This window comes from Zonotrichia albicollis, chromosome Z, assembly GCF_047830755.1.
Source record: "Zonotrichia albicollis isolate bZonAlb1 chromosome Z, bZonAlb1.hap1, whole genome shotgun sequence".
In the NCBI taxonomy this organism is placed as follows: domain Eukaryota; kingdom Metazoa; phylum Chordata; class Aves; order Passeriformes; family Passerellidae; genus Zonotrichia; species Zonotrichia albicollis.
In genome coordinates, this window is record NC_133860.1 from 61,277,684 (window position 1) to 61,302,246 (window position 24,563).

Here is a 24,563-nt window from a genome sequence, read left to right on the forward strand (position 1 = left end):
TGCATTTATTTGATGAGAAATATTGCATTCTAATCAGTTCAATACATATTTTGGACAGCTTTTTGAATTTTCAGAATTGTACAATTGCAAATTTAATGAATACTATTTCTCTTGTAAATGGACAACATATTCTTATTTTTTAAGATCAGTGAATATTTTGGCAGTGATTCTACCTTCAATCTATATGGAACAGATTTATTGAAATTTTATGGAATACTAAAATGATCACTACTTTAATGGGCAATTATTGTGTCTAAAAAAAAAACCACCTAAATGATTTTTCAATCTCTTGTTAACAATAACACTGACGAAGAAATTAAATTGATTTTGCTTATAAAGATTTAGCATCCTTACACATCCCAGAGAGTTCTAACATTCAATGCACTGCAATGAAAAATTCCACTGAATATCTGCTTGAAACTCCTGTTTTAACTGAAGACTCACTGTCATTCTCATTCAGAATTAGCAAACAGAGAGGAAGAAGAGGCACCTAAATAAAATTAAGATTTTCAGAATTAGCTAGGTGGATCATGCTTGACTAATATTACAAGAAATAAATACACTCAACTGTCTTTGGAGATTTACAAAAGGGTGTGAGACTACTCTCCAGAGTATTGGATTTAAAATAGTGCTGGAATTTTGCAGCATTATTATTCCCTGCAGAAAAGCAAAGCTTCAGGTTTAATAAAACTCTATGCCTTGTATTGATTCTTTCACTTACAGACTGCAAAGACAGAGTAAGTTTTCTGTGTCTACAAAAACTGGAGTACATTGTGGCTCTCCTTATTTCACCACCCCACAGTGGCAAATGGCAAAAAAGGCCTGTCTCCCTACACTTTTGTTCTCCACTCTATACCAAAATCCATTCATGACTCAAACCATACATAAATTTGCAATTTGCTCTACCTTTTGTTTACTAATGAAATTAATGGAAATATCATGTAGGACTTTACCTTGCCTATAGAAGTGCTCTATCTCTTACACTGATGTGTACATCCCACACTCTGAAGTACTGGAACAGTGCTTTCTGCACAAATTAGATAATTTTGCTATCTCTAAACCATATAACTGAGGCAAGCAAATGTGTCTAACTCTGATCTTAGCCACTGTCTTTTCCTGACCTGCCTGAATGGCACAAAACAACTATACGGAAGTGCCTCTGCACTTGCCTTACATTCTTATTGCATGCCTCACATGCAGAATTTGAGACGTGTCTATCTCCAGAATTATTTACGCCCATTAGAATTGTGCAGGAAGACACAGGAAAGCTGGGGATATGTAACCTAGTGGACTACATAAGAAAAAATTTTGCTCATAGCTCTTTGAGTTTTATGCTTCCTTAATGCAAAAGTAGTAATTTTAAAATACTCATTTGTCAGCATCATATACACTGTAGGATTTTAACTAAAACATTTACAACACAAAACCTTGACCAAATGTATTATAAAATTCATGGCTCCAATTTATGCAGAGTGGAATTAACACATTTATATGTTATTTAAAATACTTTTAAGGTGAAAATTACAAAACTCCTGTAATTTCTAATTATGATTAATGCCCTTCACTCCGAAAAACAATTCTTGAAGCTTGACTTTGTCACAAAATATTCTGTATAGTCAGCCAAAGAAATTTGTGCTGAGCTGAACCATTATCTTGATTATTTCAAAAAACACAAGCCACCATTACAAAAATATATAAGCGCACCCCCCTTTTTCCAAACTACTATCACAGAAGCATTTTATGAAGTTTATTAGCACAAGAATTCCCAGGAAAACATTGTATTTTAAAACATGAAGTGGTTAAAACTGTTGTAATTATAACAACTGTGAAAATTACCTACATTAAACACTAATAAAAAACCTAATTCCAATAATCTTCCAGTACTTCAGCTGTCCACACTTTCGTAACACTTCTATCCTGCTTTGACATTCAATTGCAGTTCAAAATATCTGTACTAATCCAATGGAATTCATCCCTCAATTCTCTTCCCCGTCCAAATTAAGTACACGTAAAAAATCCAGAAAACAAGAAACACCAGTACTGAATCCTTTGCCTACCTGAACGAATAGGCATTCAAAAATGCCTATTCAAAAGACAAATACACATTATAAGTTAACATCAATTAACTAAATTTCAGGACAATATCTCAGAAGTAAGCTAAATAAGCAGCAGTTTTCTTCAGTGAGTGTTTTTGATTCCTTCTGTAGCACATTAACAGCTGCATATTTTTATCTGACCTTGTATCAATTACAAGACCACATAAAAGTCAGTGTGCAGCAGAACTGACTTCTGATTTCATTCCGCACATCACATTGTTTGTGGTGAAAAAGAGAAGCTGAACAGTCATTGCTTCTTTTTCAACACAAGAGTAATTGGTGTAAGCATGTATACCTACTCCTCCATTAACAATCAAGGACATAATATTACTCAGCTTGCAATGGTGGTCATGATATTTTCTAGCCCCTCTTGCTACACATGGAAGACATAACTACATCCTTTCACTGATACAAAGGCACCACATAAACTGCACCTGTGTAAGGTGCTGCTCCGTCTCTTCCTATAGAATGCGTGCATCACGGTAACACTCATCACTCAGTGCTCCCTCTGCTCTCTCCCACAGCTGTGGTCATCCAACCTCATACAGGAGTAAAGCAACACTATGTGCACGTGGGAGGACAACAAAGGAGTTTGGGATTATAAAATAACTCTGCAATAGCCTGAAAAAACACAATTAACAAAGAAGACAGTGCTGTACTTTAATAAGTAGTACTACATGTCTATATACAGAAATAAATTATATTTTTAAGAGAAGAAATGGTGTTTTTTCTGTGTTGCATAAAATGCTTTACCCATTCTGGTTAAAGGCTACATAGAGCAGACAAAATGTGCAAGTAGGAAGTATTCGATAAAATGCCTTCCCTAAATAAAATATTAGCAATATTTAAATTCACACTATGCAAATTAACTATATTTTAATAATCTCAGTTTTAAAATATTTTGACAAACAGACTTAGTCCAATAAACTCCACTAACAGATAATTCAAGTCGACTGAAAAAAAAGTTTTTCTTTAAAAATCCTCTAAAACTTTTTTAAAGGAGTTTTTATGTGATACCACATATAAAAGTGGGATCATTTTTGCTAAATCTTTAATATGCAAGTAGAAATAATACAAAGAAACAACATCACTAAATTCTGCGTATTTAGAATTAATAACTCAGGCCACTGAAAGTAGAAAAAAAATATTAGCTCAATATTTCAGTAAAAAGGCAATTCTTTTACAATTAACTATGGCTGCAATTATACATGTACAGCTGGAATAAAAAAGGCAACAGCATCTCTCCAGTGACTTTAGAGAACAGCTTATATTCTTGCATTCAAAATGCATTGCAGTGTCAACATACTGAACAAGCACCAAATAGTACTATTTTACTTCACCTAATTAGAGTATTACAAAATCAAAGCTCTTTTAAGCCTCAAAAGAGGATCCTCAGACATTATTCTATATTTAAATACGCTACATAAGGTTGTGCACACACCTTGAAATAATTAGGTCTGCACTGCTATTTTAAATTACTTCTCACAATAGGACATCAAAATTCTTTGACATGTGCTACTTTCATGACAATATGCATTTGCTCAGTGACCCCACATGCTTCCAGATAAAAGCTTTTTTATTATTTATTCATTATTTTGTTTGTGCTTTGCAAATGGTAGATGATTGTTGTCACCACTCTATCACACTTAAAATGCAAATAGCGCACCTGAACAAGAACAATGTTGTTAGACCAGAAACAGGCAGAGAAGGGACAAAGATTAAATAGTATCAAAAAGTTATTATATGAACAATTAATTGGGTTAGTTCAGATAGATGTGGAGAATTACTTTAAGCTTATCTGTAAACAAAAACTGAGAAATTAAAAAAAATTAAAGAGGACAACTAGAGCTCAGATTTTCATAGTCATTAGCAGTGAGACAGATTAGGAATAAGAGGTAGATTAAAAAAAGTGCAAGAGCAAGTGTTGGATCAAGGAACCAGCAGCGTTCAGTACAATAAATACAATGTTCAACATGATAAATAGATTCCCAAATAAAGGAGCTATTTATTCCAAGTGATATATAGAACAAAAGAACGATGAGTGTGAACTGCATATCAAGTATAATACTACTAGTATGAGCTCAGGAAAGACTGAAAATTACTAGAAAACTTTCCCCTTGTGAAGGAGAAAATAAATCTCTGAATGCAGTTGCCAGTTTATACCTGTGATGTATGATGGGATCACATTCCATTTGATTTGTTTAAAATTCATATTGGTATAAGTGATTACTACATAGTATTTGTAATTTCTCTGCAACCATTATCCTAGATAATTTTATATTTTGTGAAATAAATCACTAATATAATAAATTCTGTACCTTAAAAATAAAAATAACTTTTTAAAGTATTATTAATAATGAAGTATTATCTTCCTTATTATTTCCATTGCCTTTTTTTTAATCATTTTGTGCAATAGGACAGTAGAATGATGGAAACGTTTTAAACTATGGACCCAAAATTTACAAAGCTTAACAGCTTATATGCAGTTTTATAGCACAATGATTTTCACACCAGTTTGTCTGATCTCCAATTCTGCAGTATCATGAGGATGTATTTGATAAGTGAATATAATTATGTGATTATCACAGACAGAACAACAGCAGCTACATTAACTTCTCAGTACTTTTTTTGCACTTTTTCAACAAAATGATTTATCACACTGCTATCTTTATAAAGAAATATATATAAAAAAGACCAGACTAGTAGAAGGATTTTATAAGCTGTTATATGTTGGCTTGTTGGTTATTTTTATGTCCTAGTTAGTGAAATATTAAGTGCTGTATGATTTTTATATGTCCTTTAAAACAAATGAGGCCTTCTCAGATGATTGAATAAATGGAGTAAGAAATCTTTCAACCAGTAAATTAATTATTTTGCTAAAAGTGGAAGGCGGTTGACCAGCTACAGAAAAATCATGATAGTAAAAGGTAAAACATGATTTCTTTTGGAAAGAATTTATATTCAAAGAAAAATCTACCAAACATGGAAATCTCCATCTTCTTGTTAAAAATTATATGATCAGAAAAAATAAAAAATAAATAACTCAATGCAACTGTTATTTCCCTTTTGTAAATCATTGCTCATTCTCCACAATACTGGAAATTCAGATTGCATTTTCAGTCTTAAAACAACTGGGTAAAAGTAAAACATGCACATTAGTATAGGGATTTTAACATATGCTGGATGCTGCTGTCTAGCTGACTTGGCAGCTTTTGCAGAACAGCTTTCTTCTCTAACTCCAGTACTTCCACTACCATGCTTCCTGCTGCTGGATCTAGACAAACTACTGAGCCACAGTCCTTTGACTGAAGTATACAAATAATTTAAAGGTTTGCTGCGACAGGTATATTTAGCATCATAACATTAAAATATACATTGCTCTTCCTGAAGGTATTTTTTAATTTTTTACAGAAATTATATAATACAGAATAAGTATTGGCTTCTGGTAAATATGACGCGCATGCCACATTGTTGAGCTATCACAAAATCAGTGAAGAGCTATTAAAAAACAGATTTTGTATTAACAAATACATTGACATTGCCAATTTTTGCCATTGATCTTTTGCCAATTTTTTCACATGTATTTTAAATGTATCAGACTATCAATTAAGCTTTTGCATCCTGCAGGATGTTTTTCAGTTACTAATTGTTTCTTTTACAAATGTTATCCTACGGAAAATTTCAGATAAATCCATCCAGGAACAGTATAGCCTGGCAGAAACACAACCCTTAACACCTTCTAGAGAGAGAGTTGAATAATCTTAATTTCATGTAAAAAAATCATATCTTTTCATGTTACTAAAATGCTGATGCAGTGCTTCTTCCCTGTCTCTGTGCTTCCTTTCTTCCTGAGCTGTTTCTTCAACTGTCTTGCTACTAGCAAAAGGTTAGAGATGCTTTATTTCTGCCTGGTATTGCAGTGATGTGATGCATGAACGTGATTAGAACTGGACCAACAAAACTAATTTTTTTCATGGTTTTTAATACCAGAAACATTTTGAGTACAAGTAAACATAAATGTGAAGTATGTTAACAGACTTCATTATTTTCTGTCATCTGTAATCTTAAATGTGTTTTGTTGTACAATTTTCAGGCCACTAAGTTGGGAAATATACACCCATGTGCCCAGTAAGATCCTAAGCTGATTTAAGTCAGCAAAAGTATATGACTGTGGAACAAAGAGGTCTACTTTGATGTGGATGCAGGCAAAAAAGAGACTATCAATTTTTAAAGAACTTACCCAACTTAAAGCATGAAAATGAATGTAAGGTAATCTCAAGGACTTGCATAGTTGAACATCTAATATATATATATACTTCTAACTTCATTAAAGTAGTTTAAAAAAAAGAAAAGAAAATCCTTTCAGGACCATTCAGTGCAGTGTTAGTTTAACTGCAAGAGTTTAGAATAGTTATCTTATGGATACTTTTCCTGACCTATTGGGAAAAAAAAACCTATGAAACTACTAGGGTGGTTTTGTACAAATCATGTTTGAAATAGAGAATATGTAATGCTGAAATGCAATACAAAGCTAAAGTCTCCTGTTAATTTTTATCAACTAAATAAGTTTCAAGGAAAAAGGAAAGCACATTGCCTTTCTTTTTAAGAGTAATTTTAAAAAAGCAGTTTCTTATTAAACAAGTACTATGCTTTATAGATAAATATCCCTATAAAGTTTCCAATTTTTAAACAAGGAGGATAGAAAATTTCACAGACAGTAAAAAATACAAAAATAATATAAAAATAAGAGAACCATAGAATCATATAATGGTTTGGGTTGGAAGGGACATTTAAGATCATCTAGTTCCAAACCCACTGCCACAGACAGGGCAACTTCCACTAGACCAGGTTGTGGTCAAAATTCCACCCTGCCTGGTATTGATCAACTCAACATGGGGAGTGCACAACTGCTACGGACAACCTGTTCAATGCCTCACCACCCTCACAGCAAAAAATCCTAATATCTAATCCAAACCTACTCTCATTCAGTTTAAAGCCATTCCCCCTTGTCCTGATACCATGTGCCTTTGTAAAAGGCTCTCCAGGCTCTATTGCAAATCTCCTTTAGGTCTGAAAGGTGCCATGGGCTTCCCCCAGAGCCTCCTTTTCTCCAGGCATGTCCACATTGTATGCAGCTATGCACAAAAAGAAGGGAATTGTAACAATTTCTGTGTAATTCTGTAATGACACAAATACGTGTATGGGAAAGATGATTGCCTATAACTGTTGCGCATGTATTTTAAAAATCACTACAAAGCTCAATTTTCCAAACAGTAGCTGTACTTTTCAAACTATTTTACTCAAAGTTAGGCTCCTGTCTCTACACTTCAGTTGACTTTGATTTGAACAGAAATCTCAGTGGTGACAAAAACCAGCCAAAACAGTTAAAGTTCAACATCTCTGATAGTACCCACAGATAAATTAATATCCTTATCTCTTGGATATTTCCTTCTTGGTCTGGAAAACCCAGCTTTAGACCATTAGCCAAAAAGAACAGAAAAAATTAAGAAAGAAACAACTAGAGGGAAATGAAAGACACTGCAGTTGGAATAAAGCCACAATGACAAGAATTTTCCCTGGGTATTCTATCCAATACCCTAATAGCCCATGGTGTTGTATGGGAGAGAGACAGAAGCAAGATTATTTGGGGACAGCTTATCAGCACAGTCTCCACCAACACTGTGGGACCCTTGATAAAGTGAGTGAGGATTTCATACAACTTTTTAATATATTCACAAAGAATATATGCTTTCTGCTTATTAACTACTAAATAAGTGATTCAGAAATTCCACAGACTCCCTGTTCATCACTAAAAAATATGTGGCAGAATATCCTGAATTTTAGTAACAGTTACCTCTCATATTCAAAAAATGTTTGTCAGAAAAAGAATGCAGAGGTATAAAATTAATTCTGAAGAATTACACCAGTTTCTCTTTTAAGTGGCTAAAACAACTTCTAAACTACACTTAGAGCACTTAATAATTGTAAATTAACATATTTTGAGATGCAGAAATTTACATCCGTTCTGTATTTCTCCCTCCTTCAAATGGAATCCTAGCCCTTAGAGGGCCACCTTTCAAGTAAAATCACATGTAGCTTGTTAACTTCAACACCAGCAATTGTCACTCTTATCTCTGTCCTCCACACAATGTCTTTTAATTAACTGTTATTAGTTTTTACTTTGTAATGTGACCTCATTATGTAATTACCTAATTGCTTAGTAAATTTATTTTAATAATTAGAGTATGTTTAATAAAACAGTCCATTAATGTGATACAATTTTTAATTGACCAATTACACACAATTCAAAAATCAACTGTTGACTTACATAATTTCTCAATGTCATTAAAATCTCTACATCCAGATACACAAGGCTAGAACAAAGACATTTCACATTGCAAAGTAAGGTTTAGTCTGCCATTGTATTTCATTGAGAATATTTCTCTTCCAATTGGAAAAACAAAAATAAATCAACAACACAACGCTTAATAAACATCCATGTATCAGAATGTATTTAATATAAGGATGTCTTCTTTCATACAACAGGCTACAGGACAAGAGGATATGGCCTCAAGCTGTGCCAGGGGACGTTCAGTTTGGATATCAGGAAAAATTTCTTCAATGAAAGGAACGCATTAGAACTTTACATTCGTCAATACAATGACAACTGGTAATGTCTTTGTTTGCATGTGCTCTCAGAAAATGAAAATCAACAGCATCTATATTGCTTAAGTTTTGAATCTATTTGTACAATAATTTATGAGCAAGAATATCTGTTGTACAGAACGGAAAAAAACTGTTTCTCCTTTATCCTTCAAGAAGGAAAGTCTTTGAGAAAGCTTTTGGTTCTACGTTGCTGAACTAGAGTCTTCACAAGAGCAACTAGAATGGCTAAAGATATTACATACAAAAAAGCCAAGGTAGTAGGTTAAATGACCTCAAGATTCAGAAAAAGTTAGTGAAAATTTTCTAGAAAAGATGATATATTGTAGGAACCATTTATGACTAGTCTGTATGGTGAGCATTTAATCTCTGCTGCTGAGGCAGTTAAGAACAAGCAAATCTCTGCAAGAGATACTCTAGATATATTTGAAGCTGCTCAAGTCCTTTCCAATAGGATCTACATTCAAATGTTTGTCTTCAAACATTTTTATATTTTCTCTTCACAAAGCTTCAACTACTTCTAGCATCTTCGTTGCAATTGCCAGGGCCTGGCTGGCAGAGACACCCATGCAGAAAAAAACAAATCTCTCTTAAAATGTCACCCTACACTCCTTGGTGCAAGACTGCTGTGTTTCAGATTGTGACAGCTAAGGACTCTGAATCCGTCATGAAGCAGGAATCTCTCCTCTACACCTCTTTTTCTTTGGCACTGGGGGGTGCTCTTTTTTTTCTTTTATTTTTTTTTTTTTGTTCTATACACTATGTGGTCTGTTATAAACCTTCATTAGTTTGGATGTCTTGAAGAAATGTCTGGTTCCATCAACATCTTGTCTTTTATATTAACATAAGATTTTTTTTATTCTTTATTTCCACTTCCTAAAAATATCTATTACATCACCCACAGAGAATTGTGAGGATATCTCCAACAACACCCAAATGCCATTACTATCATTACCAGTGAGAATATGATGGCTGGGATACCAGCATGATTTGTTTTTCCACATTCATTTGAATTAGTATGAAAGGATTTGAAAGCTCTAAAATTTCATATGTAGCCTTGTAGCATTTTTTTTTTCCCTGGGATTTATAAATCAGCAATATAAGTTTTATGTTCTTGTAGGAAGACCGTGTAAATTCCTTCTGTTTCACAGTCCAACTGCAATGCAAATCCATGAGGATATTCCAAGTTCACAAAAAAATGTAAGATAGGTTATAGAGTCTGACCTGTGCTGCAGTCTTGGAAGAACTGCTAGCAGCAACAGTGAGCTTTTCTGTCTACCTTGTTTTATGTACGGATTGCCATCTAGAAGACCTTGGGAAGTCAAAGATAGGTTTGATTGTCTTCTGCAAGACAAAAACCTTACCAGTATGTAAGCATATAAACTTCTTAAGATCCATATCCCACATTCGGAAATTTGCTATTGCACAACCAACACACCACCCGTAGCTTTGCAAGAACATTACCTATCATCATTTTTCAGTGAGCATATGATGTTGTACTTTTTGTTGATTGAGATGTCTCTTTTTGCAAATACAGTAATTTTTCAGCAGAGGCTTTTATACTCTAAAAACACTTTTATTGTGTTGGTCATAAAGCAGTATATCTGTTATTATCATACTTGCAGTAAACAATTATCTAATTTACTCTACCAGTGAACTTATCTGCAGATCATAATCAGTGATTGTTTCATTCCCCTTATTTTTGGTTTACTGCCATCGGAATACGTTTACAGAAAATAAATCTTCTTCTACCCATTCCCTCTTCCAATACCAGCAAACACTACAGCAAAAAATAGAAATAGAATGATGTTTAGCTACAAAACACGAATACATATTTCTTTTTAGGTCTTTCCTTATCACAACTATCATGCAAGCAGGCTGGCTTATATTAACCAGGAGATTTTTTTCTGCAGTTATGAAAATACAAAAAAAAAAGAAAAAACCATAAAATATCAATTTCATACAGCAACTTATACTTCTGTCAATCTTTAAATAATTGCTCTGTATTTGCTTATTTTGCATCCAGAAAAAAATCAATACAAATATTTTAATTTCCAGTTTCTTCTTAGAATTAACGTCATTTTTCAATATTAGATGTTAGGATCTCCATTCTCAGGAAACTTGACCAAATTTAAACCAAGTCACTTTAAATTCAAAGTATTTGTCCTAAGATACCTAACCACACACCTAGCAAAACATCCCTCTCTGTTGTCACTCTGAAACTGACATTATAATACAAATACACAAATACCTGGCACAGACACTGCATAAAAAAAATGATAGAGTAATACATACTCCCTTTTTATTTCAGTTTAAATTAAGACATTTTCGATTTCCTTTTTTTTTTTCAAGTAGTGAAGTCAAGAATGAAGTTGAAATCTTATTAACAGATTTTATTATTGCAAAATATTAATTTTTCACTTTGGGCTAAAATATTTGACACTGAATGAGTAAAAGCATCCAGCCCAGCTGTGAAGGACAACTAGCTTCACCTTCATTTTGCCATCCTTTTCTTCTTCTAAAATGAAAAACATTAATGTTGCAATGACCAATGACTGTTCTACACTATAATAGGATCTATCCTGAAAAAGCCAAATTAAATAAGGGCTCTTCCAACTTATGATCTCATTAAAATGCTTGCTGGCAACAACTGTTAGAGTTGGACCTGTTACAAAATACCACAGTCAGCACAGAACAAACATCTTGAGGCACCTGATTTTCCCCAGACAATAGCAGTCTTTCCAGTTAATTTATTTATTTTGTAGCTATAAAGATTTTTGTATTACTTCAAGTCATAAACAATTTGTTAAGCTACATACTATATATTGATACATATTATTATTAACAGAAACACTATTTTCTGAATTTTTCATTTAAATCCCCTCCTTAGAGAAAGAAAGGAAAAACTGAAGTACACAATCAAATTAGTCAAATCGCAGTAGTATTACATGCAAGTGAATAAAAGGCTTTAACATCCACATACTTACTTGTGACCCATTTCATGGGCAATTGTAAAAGCCAGATTCAGACCATTGTCCTCTGCAATAATACATTTTCGTTTTTCACTGCACATTCCACTCAGGTATGCTATACCTAGGAAACACAACCACCATAGTCAATTATTTTGTGTTATTATTAATTTTATATATTACAGCTTAATTAGACCCAAACAAGACTGAAACCTTGTTGTGGTCAGAACCATCCAAGTACATAAACAGGTACCTGACAAAGGTTTACTTACTCAATTTGCAGCCAGTGGTAATATTACCTCACAGTAATGATTACATGGACTGCAATGGACAGAAAATGCATCCTTTAAAAGCATTGCTCAGTACCTTAATGAGATGTGATAGAACACGTGTATGAATGTCAATATTGCTGTAAAGGAAAATAAATGTCTACAGCAATAGGACACAAGTTTGAACAGGTATTTCCTCTGACAGAAGAATCGAGTGCACAGAGTTGTCCCTCTACATTTATCACTACTAATTATTCATAAAGCGTTCAGCATGTTAGTGGTTTTAAAAACATTTAGAAGAGTCAGATGTCCCAGAAGAGTTCATAGGAGACTGCAGCCTGTCAAACATATTTAGTGTAGAAGCTATGACGCCTTTACTACATAATACCTTAGTTTTCAAAAAACTCATTGAAGCCTTAATGCCAGGGGTTTGAGTTCAAGCTCAGCTTCTTAAAAGTAGAGTGTCTGTAACTGTAAAAGCTTGAGGAACATGAAACTTAATTTGGGTAATGGTAAATTTTTCAGACCACAAACACATTTAGTGGGGATGATTGTCGTCGTTCCTTGTTTGAAAATCTGGTGTAAGCAATCAAAACACTGTTTTCAAGCGTTTGGCCTTCTTCCCAGGAACTTCCTTTCAATGGAATGGTGCCCTCCAGTTCAGCATGTTTGCTGGATTATTTGCATGTAAAGGTCAAGTTTGAAATGTTTGACAGTATTTGAAATTCAGTCATAATTATCATTCCAGTTTAATAAGATAAGCCTTTCTTCTCACAGTCCAAATATCTGTCAGTCTGTGAGCACAACACTACACCCACAAGTAGTAGTAAGCCCATCACTATTCTGCCAACTCTTGAGTATTGCCCTCAAAAGAACTGGCTGAAAGCTTTTGGACACAGAACTTTTGACAAAAAATGGTGTCCAGGACTGAACAAAACAATGACAAATAAAATTTGAATAAGGCAGAGTATTTAGACTTTTACTATTTGTTTCCAAAATAGGGAATAGCCATCTGGGATATGAAAGAAAAAGCAAAATCTCATCAGGAAAAAAAAATGTAGTCTTTCAAATGAGACCTCATGTTAAACATAGATATCACTCATACTAACTTCAATAAAAAACAGAAAAGAAATGCTCTGAAATGCAATGTTTTATTTCAAAAACGTTTTGTTGCAATGACTGAACTATAACCAAGAATATTTCTAAAATTTTGTGCCTTTTAGTTCCACAAATATATGCATCCTCTTTTACAATTTGGTCACCAAACTGAAAAAGACAGAAAGACTTTTAATGCTGGAGCTTGAAGTAGTACAGCTGGTAACAGTACCAGAAGAAGCAATCAGGGTCCTGATCAGTGAACTTAAAAAATTGGCATCATCAGTGAACTTAACAATTGGTCCAATAAAATAGAAAAATCACTCTTGCCATAGACAAAACCCAGTACTGCATTTTGAAGTACTGGGAGTGATCCTTTATTATAAGGCAAAACATTCAGAAACACTTTTCTTGCTGGTTTTGGCTGTGATAGAGTTTTTTACACAGTAGCTGGTAAGGACCTATGTTTTGGGTTTGTGTTAGAAAAGTGAGGGTAACACAGGGAGGTACTACTTGTTGCTGAGCAGTGGTTACACAGATTGAAGGCCTCTCCTCCTCTTCCTCCTCGCACCACTTGGGCAGACACTGGCAGGGGCCACAGGCAGCACAGATGGCCCCAGCTGAGCAGGATATCCCACACCCTGTAGGGCTGTGCTCAGCAGAAAGAGGAGGCAGGAGGCTGCCAAGGGGCTGAGGCTCAGGGACTGTCCAGCCTTCGGTTGGTTGGTGGTAAGCAGTTGTTTTCAGCAGCATCATCTTGCTTGGCATTTACTTATCTCTGTTATTTTCCTTCTAATTATTGCTATCATTTCCTTCTCATTATTGCTATCATAACTTTATTTCAATTAGGAAACTATTTTTATCTGAACCCATTGCTTTTTTCACTCTTACCCTTGCAATTCTCTCTTCCCACTTCACTGTGTGGGGAAAGAGCAAGCAGCTCTGTGGTGTTTAGTTGCCATCTGGAGCTCAGTCATGACAGTGTTGATGGCTATTCTCACTTGGATAAAACTTAATTGCTGGGATCTACAGAAAGATAATTCCCAAACCTCCCTCTTCCTGATGATGCTCAGTACTAACAGAAAACTGTAGGATAATCTCTAGCTTTCTCAAGGGAAAAGGAATCCCCTAACCTTCTTCTAACCTCTGAAATGAAAAAACAAACAAAAAAAAACCACACTAAAAAAAACCAAAACCAAACCATTAAGTATCAGTCATGCAGCAATTTATACTTGTGTCCCTCTAAACCTCTAAACTGGCAGCAACAGACAGCAACATGAGTACTACCAGTTGCTGTCCACTATTCTGACTGCCCCCTCCATTTATCTCCAAAGAATTACAAATGTTTCCATTTCATACCTATTCTGCAAAAGAAGTAGTCAGCATTATTAAGAATTTTCAATAATACTCATATATTGATCATATAATATTCATAATAATACTCAAGTAATGCTCATATATATCCTCACATATGACCAAAAATGTTTTTATACTTGGAATTCTTTGAAGAAAATTGATTATGTTTGAATTTTATAAGTTTGGCAGACAAAACATAAGATTTAAATTTCATTGAGATTAAATTAGATTGCTGATTGTAGAAATGTCTGAAAGCATCAAAAGCAATTAATGCTTTATGACTTCTCCCCTATTAACTAAATTCAACCTCCTAAGTGCAAGCCAGATTCAATAGCAACTACTGAGTGTATATCAGCCAACTACTAGCTGTGAACTAGTTTCATGTCTTGTTTTTGATTATGAATTTCACATGTAGTGAAAAAGAAACTGACTTCAGTAAGCAGCTGCTCTTGCTTAGTTGTCTATGTATTAGGTAAGAGACTGAATTTTTTATAATATATTTACACTGAGTGAAGCTTCCTGAGGTTTATTAATACAGCTGGAACTGCTCCAAGGTTAAATCCACATATGAAAAAAAAACCAAAACAAAACAATAACAGGTCAATGAACAATTGCTCCCTTGTTATGACTAAGATTTTCCTAGTGAAACCCATTAGCCTCAACACACTGTTTCAAATTAAAACACTTAGTATCTGAAAAGTATTAGCTAGAAATCAGTAACTTTATCTCACTGACAATATAAGGAAGGATCTGATTATTTATCTATAAAAAGCTATGGTTTAAAACAACAACAACAAAAAAAACTTGATTGAATACATGAATCAAATGTAATATATTCAAATTACTTCTCTCTGTGGATAACTTTTCCTCAAGTTACTTCAGAAGAAAATACCTGTCACATCAATTAGAAGAGTAAAGCTGTAGCTTTGTGCCTGAGAGGAAGCACATAGGGACTACATTTTCTTATCAAACATGTAAATATCCAAATGAAACAAATGCTGCTTCAAAAAAGTGGAACTTTTCCCCAGATCACAGCAGTAGTTTATTACTCCTGCTATTAGTGCTACCTTTAGACGCGGGTGTTTCATTCTACAAACTATGACAAATTTTCTTGTTTGTTAATGAACATATTCATCAAATCACCAACCTACTTATTCTTAGAAAATAGGTGCACATCTACACCACTTCCGTTTAAAAGTGCTAATTCATCTCACAAGGATGTTACACTTAACACCTCACCAGCTAAAGAATCTGAATGAATATTACCTATTCATTCAGGGCCAGCTGCCAGTAACATAAATCCCCTACCTATGTTAAAAAGGCAATTGTCAGCATTGCCCCCAGGAACAAAAACTCCATAGTAAACAAACCCCAAACAGAATCACAGCAAGAGACAAGCAGTCAAGCTTACAAACACTGTCTTCCTTACAGTGACCACAAACCATGTAGGTATGACTGCAATACTGCATTCTAAAAGGCTAGAAAATGGTTCTTTTCCTTTTACAGTGAGCACTGTAAAAATAGAGTTAATATTCTGGAACTCTAACCACTCAAATTACTTACTCATCCCACTTACATTTCTTTTCCTCTGAACTTCCTTGATTTCACAAGATATTAAAGATTTTTTTGTCATGGTATTAGCCATGACAAAAAAATCTTTAATATCTTGTGATTCTGCATTTATTCAGAACTTACAACAGCATGATCTTCATTTGAATTATCAGTGGTGCACAAAACTCACAAGCCACTACAACAGAAGCATAATTTAAAGTGCAAGTACATCTGGCTTTTGATTCACAAATAAATATTTCACAGTAAAATATTTAAAATATATTTTAAATGAACTGGAAAAATCAATGGGCTTTTAAGCACAAAAATCATTATTTAACTGCACTTGATTACTAATCTAACAAATTATTTTTTTAGCAGACCTGCTAAAAAAGCAGACCTTTTTTTAAAAAAGCAGGAAAAAAAAGTTCTCCACCAAGCGGACACTTCAAAGTCTAATTAGCACAAGCTGTTCTGAAGAGAGTCACAGATGACTTCCAGGAAAAACAAGTTTTGTCAGTTGTCTGTGAATCAGCAGCTCTTAACCATAGCAGTAATCAAAACAAGACAGTTAACAACCAGAAGTCTTAAATACAAAATCCAAAGCCCAGGAACATTTATTTTTGTCTTTTTAAGTGAGCGATATAACAGCGAGGGCAAATATATCTATACGTGTGTGCGGAGTATCTTCACAAACACACATCACAGCAAGACATCAGAAAAAATAATGGGATACAATCAAATCAGCTTCTGTTGCATTATTCCCAAATGTAAGTTAATTTTTATTCATGTCTTTTGTTATTTTATGATGTATGTACATCTTAGAAGATCCATGCTTTCAGCAGAACATCAATAACTACACTAATTTATATATACTAATAAATGTGTGATTTTATGTTTCAGAATAGACTATTAAGCTTACTCCTACACCTTGAAAGAAACTGCTGCACTTTAATCCTTAATTTCCCCTGAGCAGGGGAAAAGGCTAAAAATGGAGAGCATGCATGCATGCCATAATTGCAAAAATAAATTTTGAATGTGTATTTACACAGTTTTAGGTTTTTAGTTCTTGCAACATCTGAAGGGTCCACAGGCCTCCAAGATACTGTTAGAGGGATGGGATGGCAAAAGTGCTGAAAGATACTAATTTTCTTCTAACATGCTGCGCACATGAAAACATTTCTGCCAGGATGAATACACAGAGGAGACAATAAGTAAATTTTCCCCACTGCCCATTCCTGGCCTTTGCTGACAAGGGACGTAGGGATGCCCTGAGCTAAAGGCTGGCTGCATCGGTACAGTCAACTTTTACAGCCAGCCAAGTACTTGTTCTCTGAATTTGGGTATTCTTTTTACATGCATCTACCTGGGTCTATAACTTGTCATGGCAAATAACTCCAGAGTGTAGTTGCCCAGAACAGTACATATTTCTCCTTTTATGAAGACTGCAGAGAGGGTGCTCTAATTCAAATACAAAGCTCTATTCATCTATTAAAAGTAATTCATGCCCTCCTATATCTCTGTCAGCAACTACAGTGATCAACTGAGAAGATCTAGTGAATTTAGCAACTGCTCTGGCAGAGGCCATTTACGTGTATTTGACATCTTATGTCCCACTGCATACCTTACTTACTCTTGTACTACTACAGTCTTTCAGACAAAAGTGGTTGTAGTTAAAATGACTATTGTACCATGGGATAATAGAAGACCAACATAATGACTTTTCTGTGGTTTTCTATTCTTTCCTGCTCAGTCCTAACATTCAGTTTACTCAGCTGATCATGAGGACCAATGGTATCCTGGGCACACTGGGAAGAGCATTGCCAGCAGGCTGAGTGAGATAATCTTGCCCTCTACTCAGCTCGAGCGAGGCCACACCTGAGTGCCATGTGCAGTTCTGGGCCCGAGACAAAGAGCCACTGCAGTGGGTCCAGTGGAGGAAACAGAGGTGATCTGTGACCTGGAGCACCTCTCTTCTGAGGAGAGACTGCAGGAGCTGGGCCTGTTTAGTCCAGAGAAGACTTAGAGGGGATCTTACTAGCGAATATAAATATGTCAAAGGCAGGTGCCAAGAGGATGGTGCCAGACTCTTTTCCATGGTACCCATGACAGGACAAGTAGCAATGGCCATAACCAAAACACAGGAAATTCCACCTCAACATGAGGAGAAATTTCTTTACATTAAGGAAGTCAGAGCACAGGAACAGGCTGCCCAGGGAGGTCATGGAATGTCTCTCTCTTGCAAGACGTTCAAACCCACCTGGACATTTCTTTTTTTCACCAGGTGAACTTGCTTTTGCAGGGGGATTGGACTGGATGATCTCCAGAAGTCCCTTGCAACTCTAACAATTCTGAAATTTTCAGAGAACCGGCCCTTACCATTCTCTGATCTCTTTCCTCAGTAGCAGCAATGCCCATGACTTCACACATACAGGCTGAAGACTAGTACTTTTCTTAATATGCATTATCTTGTCTATACTTCATCTTCTTTTTCACTTCCTTTTCAGTATCTTGATGTCTGTAAACAATTCTTTTTGTCAGATTTTTTTACTGAACTATCCAGAATGCTTCAAACCATATGAAAGCATATGCAGGCTACCACTTCCAAATAGTTTATGAAGCAAGGCATCTCTGAACTCAAGGATACTTTCTTCTAGTGTAAAAACTGACAAGTAATCCCCATGTCATCATTTTTTTTAATGTATAAGCCACATATAAAAATTTCTTAAAAATTTAAAGGAAAATATTTAACGCCATAACACACTGAGTAAAAAGTACACTGAGTACAGTCAGTATACTTTTAAAATATTTTAATTGCCCCCCCCTTTTTTTTTAAAGGCAACATTATCAAGTGGAAAACTTGCCCATGAAAATATGCATGAACAGGAAAAGACACAGATGGAAAAGAAAACTGCATAGCGTTAACAGAAAAGCTGAAAGTCATAAATTTGAGAAAGTCACAACTTCCTTATCTCCTCGTTTCACCTTCTTTCTGTAATCTAGAAAGAGAAAAAACCCCAACTTGAATAGATTGTATATAATTAGTATTAAAGAGGTCCTAAATGATTCTACTCAGAAGAAAATATGAAAAATTGGATATGAAGTTTTATGCAATAAAAATTTTCTTTGCTTCATATTTTGTCATACTATGAACACGAAAGAAAAACCAAATGTAACCTTTCTAAGAAGTAACTCAATCTTCTAAGAAATTGAAACAGTTTACTTTAACTTTCTTATTGCATAATTTTCATGAGCAACTTCTCTAGGTGTTTGTTTTACATGGCATAGAAAATTAATAAGAATCTTGATCTAAATTTATAAATTAAGCATTTGGACAGAAGTAGAAATGTCTATTTTAGGACTTACACAATAAAGACTTTCAGTTCCTAAAGTACCTGGGTAAATTATAAGAGTGCCTTATGAAACCTTCACGGAATTGCTGTATACAATCAAATAAGATGAGACTTTGCAGACGCCCCACTTAATTTGGCAACAAAACTGAATGAGGCTCACCTAGCAAAAGGAATACTTAAAGAGCCAGCAACAGGTTGCAAGCTTAGCACAAGAACAGCTCTCACCAAACACATGCATAAATACGTTAATCTTGAGGATATGGTTTTCACTGATGCATTGGATAGGGATGACAGATACACAGCTTACTTTGAATGATTATCACATGCCCCAGATAATGAGTTTGGGCCTGCTTCCTACCATAAAACTGTTTACGTACACCGACAAAAGCCTTTGTTACTCTGCGAAATGGTGAGATGGATGACAGTGAACACTGCAGTATACCACAGGAAGTAATTTTAACAATTCAAACTTGCTTTCTGTTTTACAACTTGTTCTACAATTACATCTTCTTTAAAGGTGGGCAACATGACAATGTTGCTTGGCAGTCTTTCAGGCTTTCCCACACAGACCCTAAGAAAAGACTGCTATAAACGGACCACCATGACCAGGAAATACATAAACCAAATAATACACTTCCCTTTTTCTTCTTTACCTTTGTGACTGCATGCACGACTAATCCAGTGACACCTACACTTGTGTAGTGCTACAAGATGCACATGCATGCACATGAAGGCTGTATCTTATCCATTTGACCATCTCTACACTTCTGAGCACATACATATATTCACTTTTCTTTTTCTTCTCTTATGGTCTTTATTTAGTTTAGCTTTCATTTTTCTTTTTCAAACCTGTTTTTCTTGAATAAACCTGTTTATTAAAAAAATAAAATTACCTTTTGATTTCTGGTCAGGAAACCCCTAAAAGAGGTGTGGTGGCAAGGGTGATGTACTTACGAAGCTGAGCAAAGAATGCAGGGAATGACTGATCACAGCTGCTGCAAAGAAAACTGAACCCAAGAGGGACTGGAGAGCTAGTTTTAGATAAATGCCTGTATCAGTTCAGTGGATTAACTGTTTGTGAAAATGTTTATGCCTGAGTTAATCAAAAGAGTGTGAATGGCTTCTTGAGTTAGCCAGCCCAGCAAGGGGTAAGTGCATATGTAGCTCAGCTCAAAAGAGAGTATAAAAACTGAATAACTGACAAAATGAACTTTGAACAGAGCAGTGGGCTTGAGCAGGCTTTTACACACATATTCCTTCCCAGCTCCGGGGGATGCTCAGCATCATGACAGTGAGCATATGAGGGCCAATAGTGAGAATTAGATTTGTACTGTGATCCCACAGAGCATTGCAATGGCTGCACAATGGCTCGCATTGATTTCAGTATATTGCCATATCATTTTCTGCTAAATCAAAATCCTACACAATATCAAATGTCTTCAGGTAAGTACATTTAGTTTTAAACATTAAACCCTCCTCGTGTGGAATATCTAATGGAACCTGGTCATAGAATTCTGACCCTCATGATTTCAGAATACCCACAGAGGGTATTCTTTCAAAGATAAAAGAAAAATTAATACTGTTCTATACAGCATCCATACAGAACTAGACTTTTCTAAAACATATTCTCTTCCTTGCTGTTTTCAGCTTGAGTCAAGTTCTGTTCAGTGGCTGGAAACTAATCTTAGAGCATGTAGTAGCTCTTGAAACTATCAGAAAGCAAGTGGAACCACTGTGAACATGTAAGTGGTTATCTTTGTTTAATAGTGCCACACAAAAACTTGATAGAGGAGGTCTTGAAAGTGAAAATTCTCTCTGAAGTTTTTTTAAGAGACAAATTATTCCTCAGATCATTTAAAAATAAATTTCCCATGTTAAAAACAGATAACAGGAAAAAAGTATTATGAAACCTGCATTTTTCTTTCTAGAAAACTTTTTTACAAATAAAACACCTGATACACAGGAGCAAATCCTTCATTCTTAAACAGCCTGATTAGTGTTGGATGATTAATATCTGGCATTTGTCCATTCAAAAATAGAAGGCACATATTTAGTAGGACAAGTATTTAAAAAGAGTTAACTTAAAGAAAAAGAGAGAACAAGTTCATTTTCTAGCCCAGTATAATTGTACTTTGGAGTACAATTATAGTCCAATATTTTGGAGGCTTGTAAACTGAAGTTTCTCCCAGGATATGACTGTAAAAGGGGAAGTAGGAACAAAAGTTTCTAGTGTGAATTCAAAGGAACATAACTATGCCAAAAAGACAAGTGAAATTTTTGTCTAGAATATCACAGTATAGGAAATCACAGTGTGAATACCTGCTACTACTAAGAAAGAGAAAAAGACCGCATTTGATGAAGGCAACTCTTCCTAATAAATTGTTACAGCTTTTGTCTCAGATGCTTTCTTGCTGCTGCCAGTTTTTAAGTTACTTTTTTTGTTTTTAATTTAATCACTACTTAAACATATTTTTATAAATATAACACACACAAAGGCTTGGTCAATTAAAAATATATTAAATGTCTGGAATACATGAAAACACCCCAACATTTTCTTTTAAAATATATTTTTTTAAGGCCTTATCATTTGATGTCATGGGCCCTGGCTTAAGGAAATAGGATGCACAGCGCACAGAAACAGCATGTTGATTAAATGCTGATGTAAGTGTAAGTTTTAGACTTCCAGAGAACCATGCAGGGGCTTTAAAAGTTACCCTAGTTTCCAAGATCAATTCTGAGGCAGACTTTATTTTCCATTTGACATAATTCTGCAACCTTAAAAGAATTGTGCTGGCCTTAAAACTTGAGCGCATATGTCATTTCAAGATTTAATGTCCTCTTTTATTTGTAAATAGAAAAAACAAAAAAGCAGAAAACACTTATTGCATTATTATTTTAATGAAAATGCTGTATGTTTACAACTCTCTCTTATCTCTGATTCTGCCTCTGAAAAAATTTGCCTCTTTCTGTAAAAAATGTGATGATTAAATGTAGTCCTGGAACACCAGATGGTACAATTAGTTTTCAGAACTGCTTCCACTGCTGTGCAGTGTGAGTTCACTTTAACATATTTTAGACCATTATGAGTCTACAAGTTGATACACTTGGGTCAAATTATATCAGCATCACAGAGTAAAATGCATACTGGAATAAATTAAGAATTATGTCACTCTGTCAAAGTAGTGAAAATATTCACCCAAGCAATTATCTCTCCTCCTGCCTTCCTGATATCTGGATTTCAGTTCTGACATTCATAAAGTGTGCAGCTGCTAAAGCTGCCCCCATGTTCTGTACTCTACACACAATGCAACACCTTTGAATTCACATCCTGTCTCATTCCATCAAATCTTTTTTTCTCCTGAATATGTTCCCCAGGCTTCTGTAATATCAATACCCCATACCAGCTTGATCTACTCAAAATATATCACTGATCTTTTTCCTGGTCTTAAAAGAATTACAGCCTTGATACCCTATTTAGCTGATTCTCCTGTAACTTATTTTTGGGTGCCTTCTTCCTGGAAGGTGGCTGGTACCACCCACTATGCAACAGACCAGTGCGAAATTGCTCACATAATTTTCACCCAATAATACATTATTTAGATTTATTTTTGTTCCTGCAACAAACTAAGGAAAATGAGACTGTCTTGCTTTCTTTTGTAATTTATTTTATTATACCAATGTTATGAAAATGACCTCTGTTACAGAAATATAAAATTATTCCTTGACACAGAGGGCTTTAGCACAGTAAAACATTTCCTCATTTTCTGCAACCAGAGTCATTCCTAAAACACTTCTCATGTTTTTAGGATACACTCAACTTAGGTGATACGAAGTGATTATTTTTCTGTTACTGAGATCACACTTAAAGAAAATAGTCAGGATTTTTGTTCCCATTTTTAATAGGGTGCTCTCTTTTATGTGAGACAAGGGGCAGCTAGTGGGATTGAAAAAGGTATTAGTCTGGTTTTTCTTTGACGTTTAGTATAATGCACTATTTTATGGCCAAAGCTTTTGCAGTTTATGCTATTTAAGATTTTTGTGTGAAACTGTACTTTGTTTCACTGAGAGATGCACCATAAGAAAGTGACTGCTCTTGGGGCTGTTTATAGCATAAAGTACTAGCATACATTCTAGAAAATATGAATTGAACAGCCAATTGTTCCTTTATAAAGAAAACAAGGACCAGATATAGATGCATAGCTTAGTTAGTACCTTTTGTTCAATGAGAACAAAGGAAAAGCTACCCTGAGAAGGGTCTTCCACCACACCTCTTTTCAGCTAAAATAATTTGATTTAAAATTACATTGTTATCTACAGATATTCAACCAGTATTTTGTCTACACTGGTATAACTAATGCTATGTTGTTTCATGCTGTACTATCACACATGATGACAGCATTTATGCTGCCCCAGTAAGAATCAATGTTAACTGATTGATGGCACGATCTGATCAGTTTCTTCAAGTCCACATCTCAATGCTCTTGCAAACTGTTTTCACTTCATAAATTCCTGGAGTTTGTTGGGATGATTCTCAGAAAGTTTGATTTCAATGAAAGCAAGCTGAGTAGACTGAGTGTCTACCCAGGTCATTCTTCTCCCAGGGTACCCATTATAACCCAAAATAACCTTTGCAAAGTCTGCAACATGCAAGGTAATTGAGAACTAGAATGCTGCATTAGCCCCTGCTTGAGCAATCAGAGTAAAAGGAAGACTTACTTGATGTTTTATTCAGTGTAGGGTACAATCACCCTGGTAAAAATCTTCAGTATAGACTAAAAACTTCAGTATAGACTCAAAACAAACTACAAAAACAAAACAAAACAAAACAAAACCAAAAAAATAACCAAAAAACCTTGTTGCCACTTAAATGCTACAAAAGGGAGCCATGAAACAGATTCAAACTGAAAGTCTTCCCAAAGAAATTCAAGTGAAGAGAGAGAGACTCGGCCGTTTCCCTCTGTTCTATTCTGCTGATGTTTGTGGAGCATTTTTCCTTGTGTTTTGACAAGCTAGATGCAGTTGAATAGATCATCTGCAGTACTCTCCACAAATATGGAGCTCTTTTTGTCTCCTCCTCAGTTAAAGGACTCATGTACCACTGACTTCCAATCTCACTCTTCAAACAGATGTGGTTTTTACAATCTAACTCCATTACATTACTTTTTTCCTCACCATTATATAGTTACAGGATGCGGAAACTGATGCATTAGTTGC

At 34.9% G+C, this 24,563-nt stretch overlaps 1 protein-coding gene across 1 annotated transcript in view; it reads right to left on the reverse strand.

Annotated features, from left to right (window-relative positions):
• Positions 1 to 24,563, reverse strand: part of ADAMTS19 (ADAM metallopeptidase with thrombospondin type 1 motif 19) — a 131,557-nt gene that overhangs the window by 52,335 nt on the left and 54,659 nt on the right. The window contains exon 8 of the mRNA XM_005486228.4: positions 11,747 to 11,852. Coding sequence (XP_005486285.1) covers positions 11,747 to 11,852 — 106 coding nt within the window. The remainder of the gene's footprint in view (positions 1 to 11,746; positions 11,853 to 24,563) is intronic.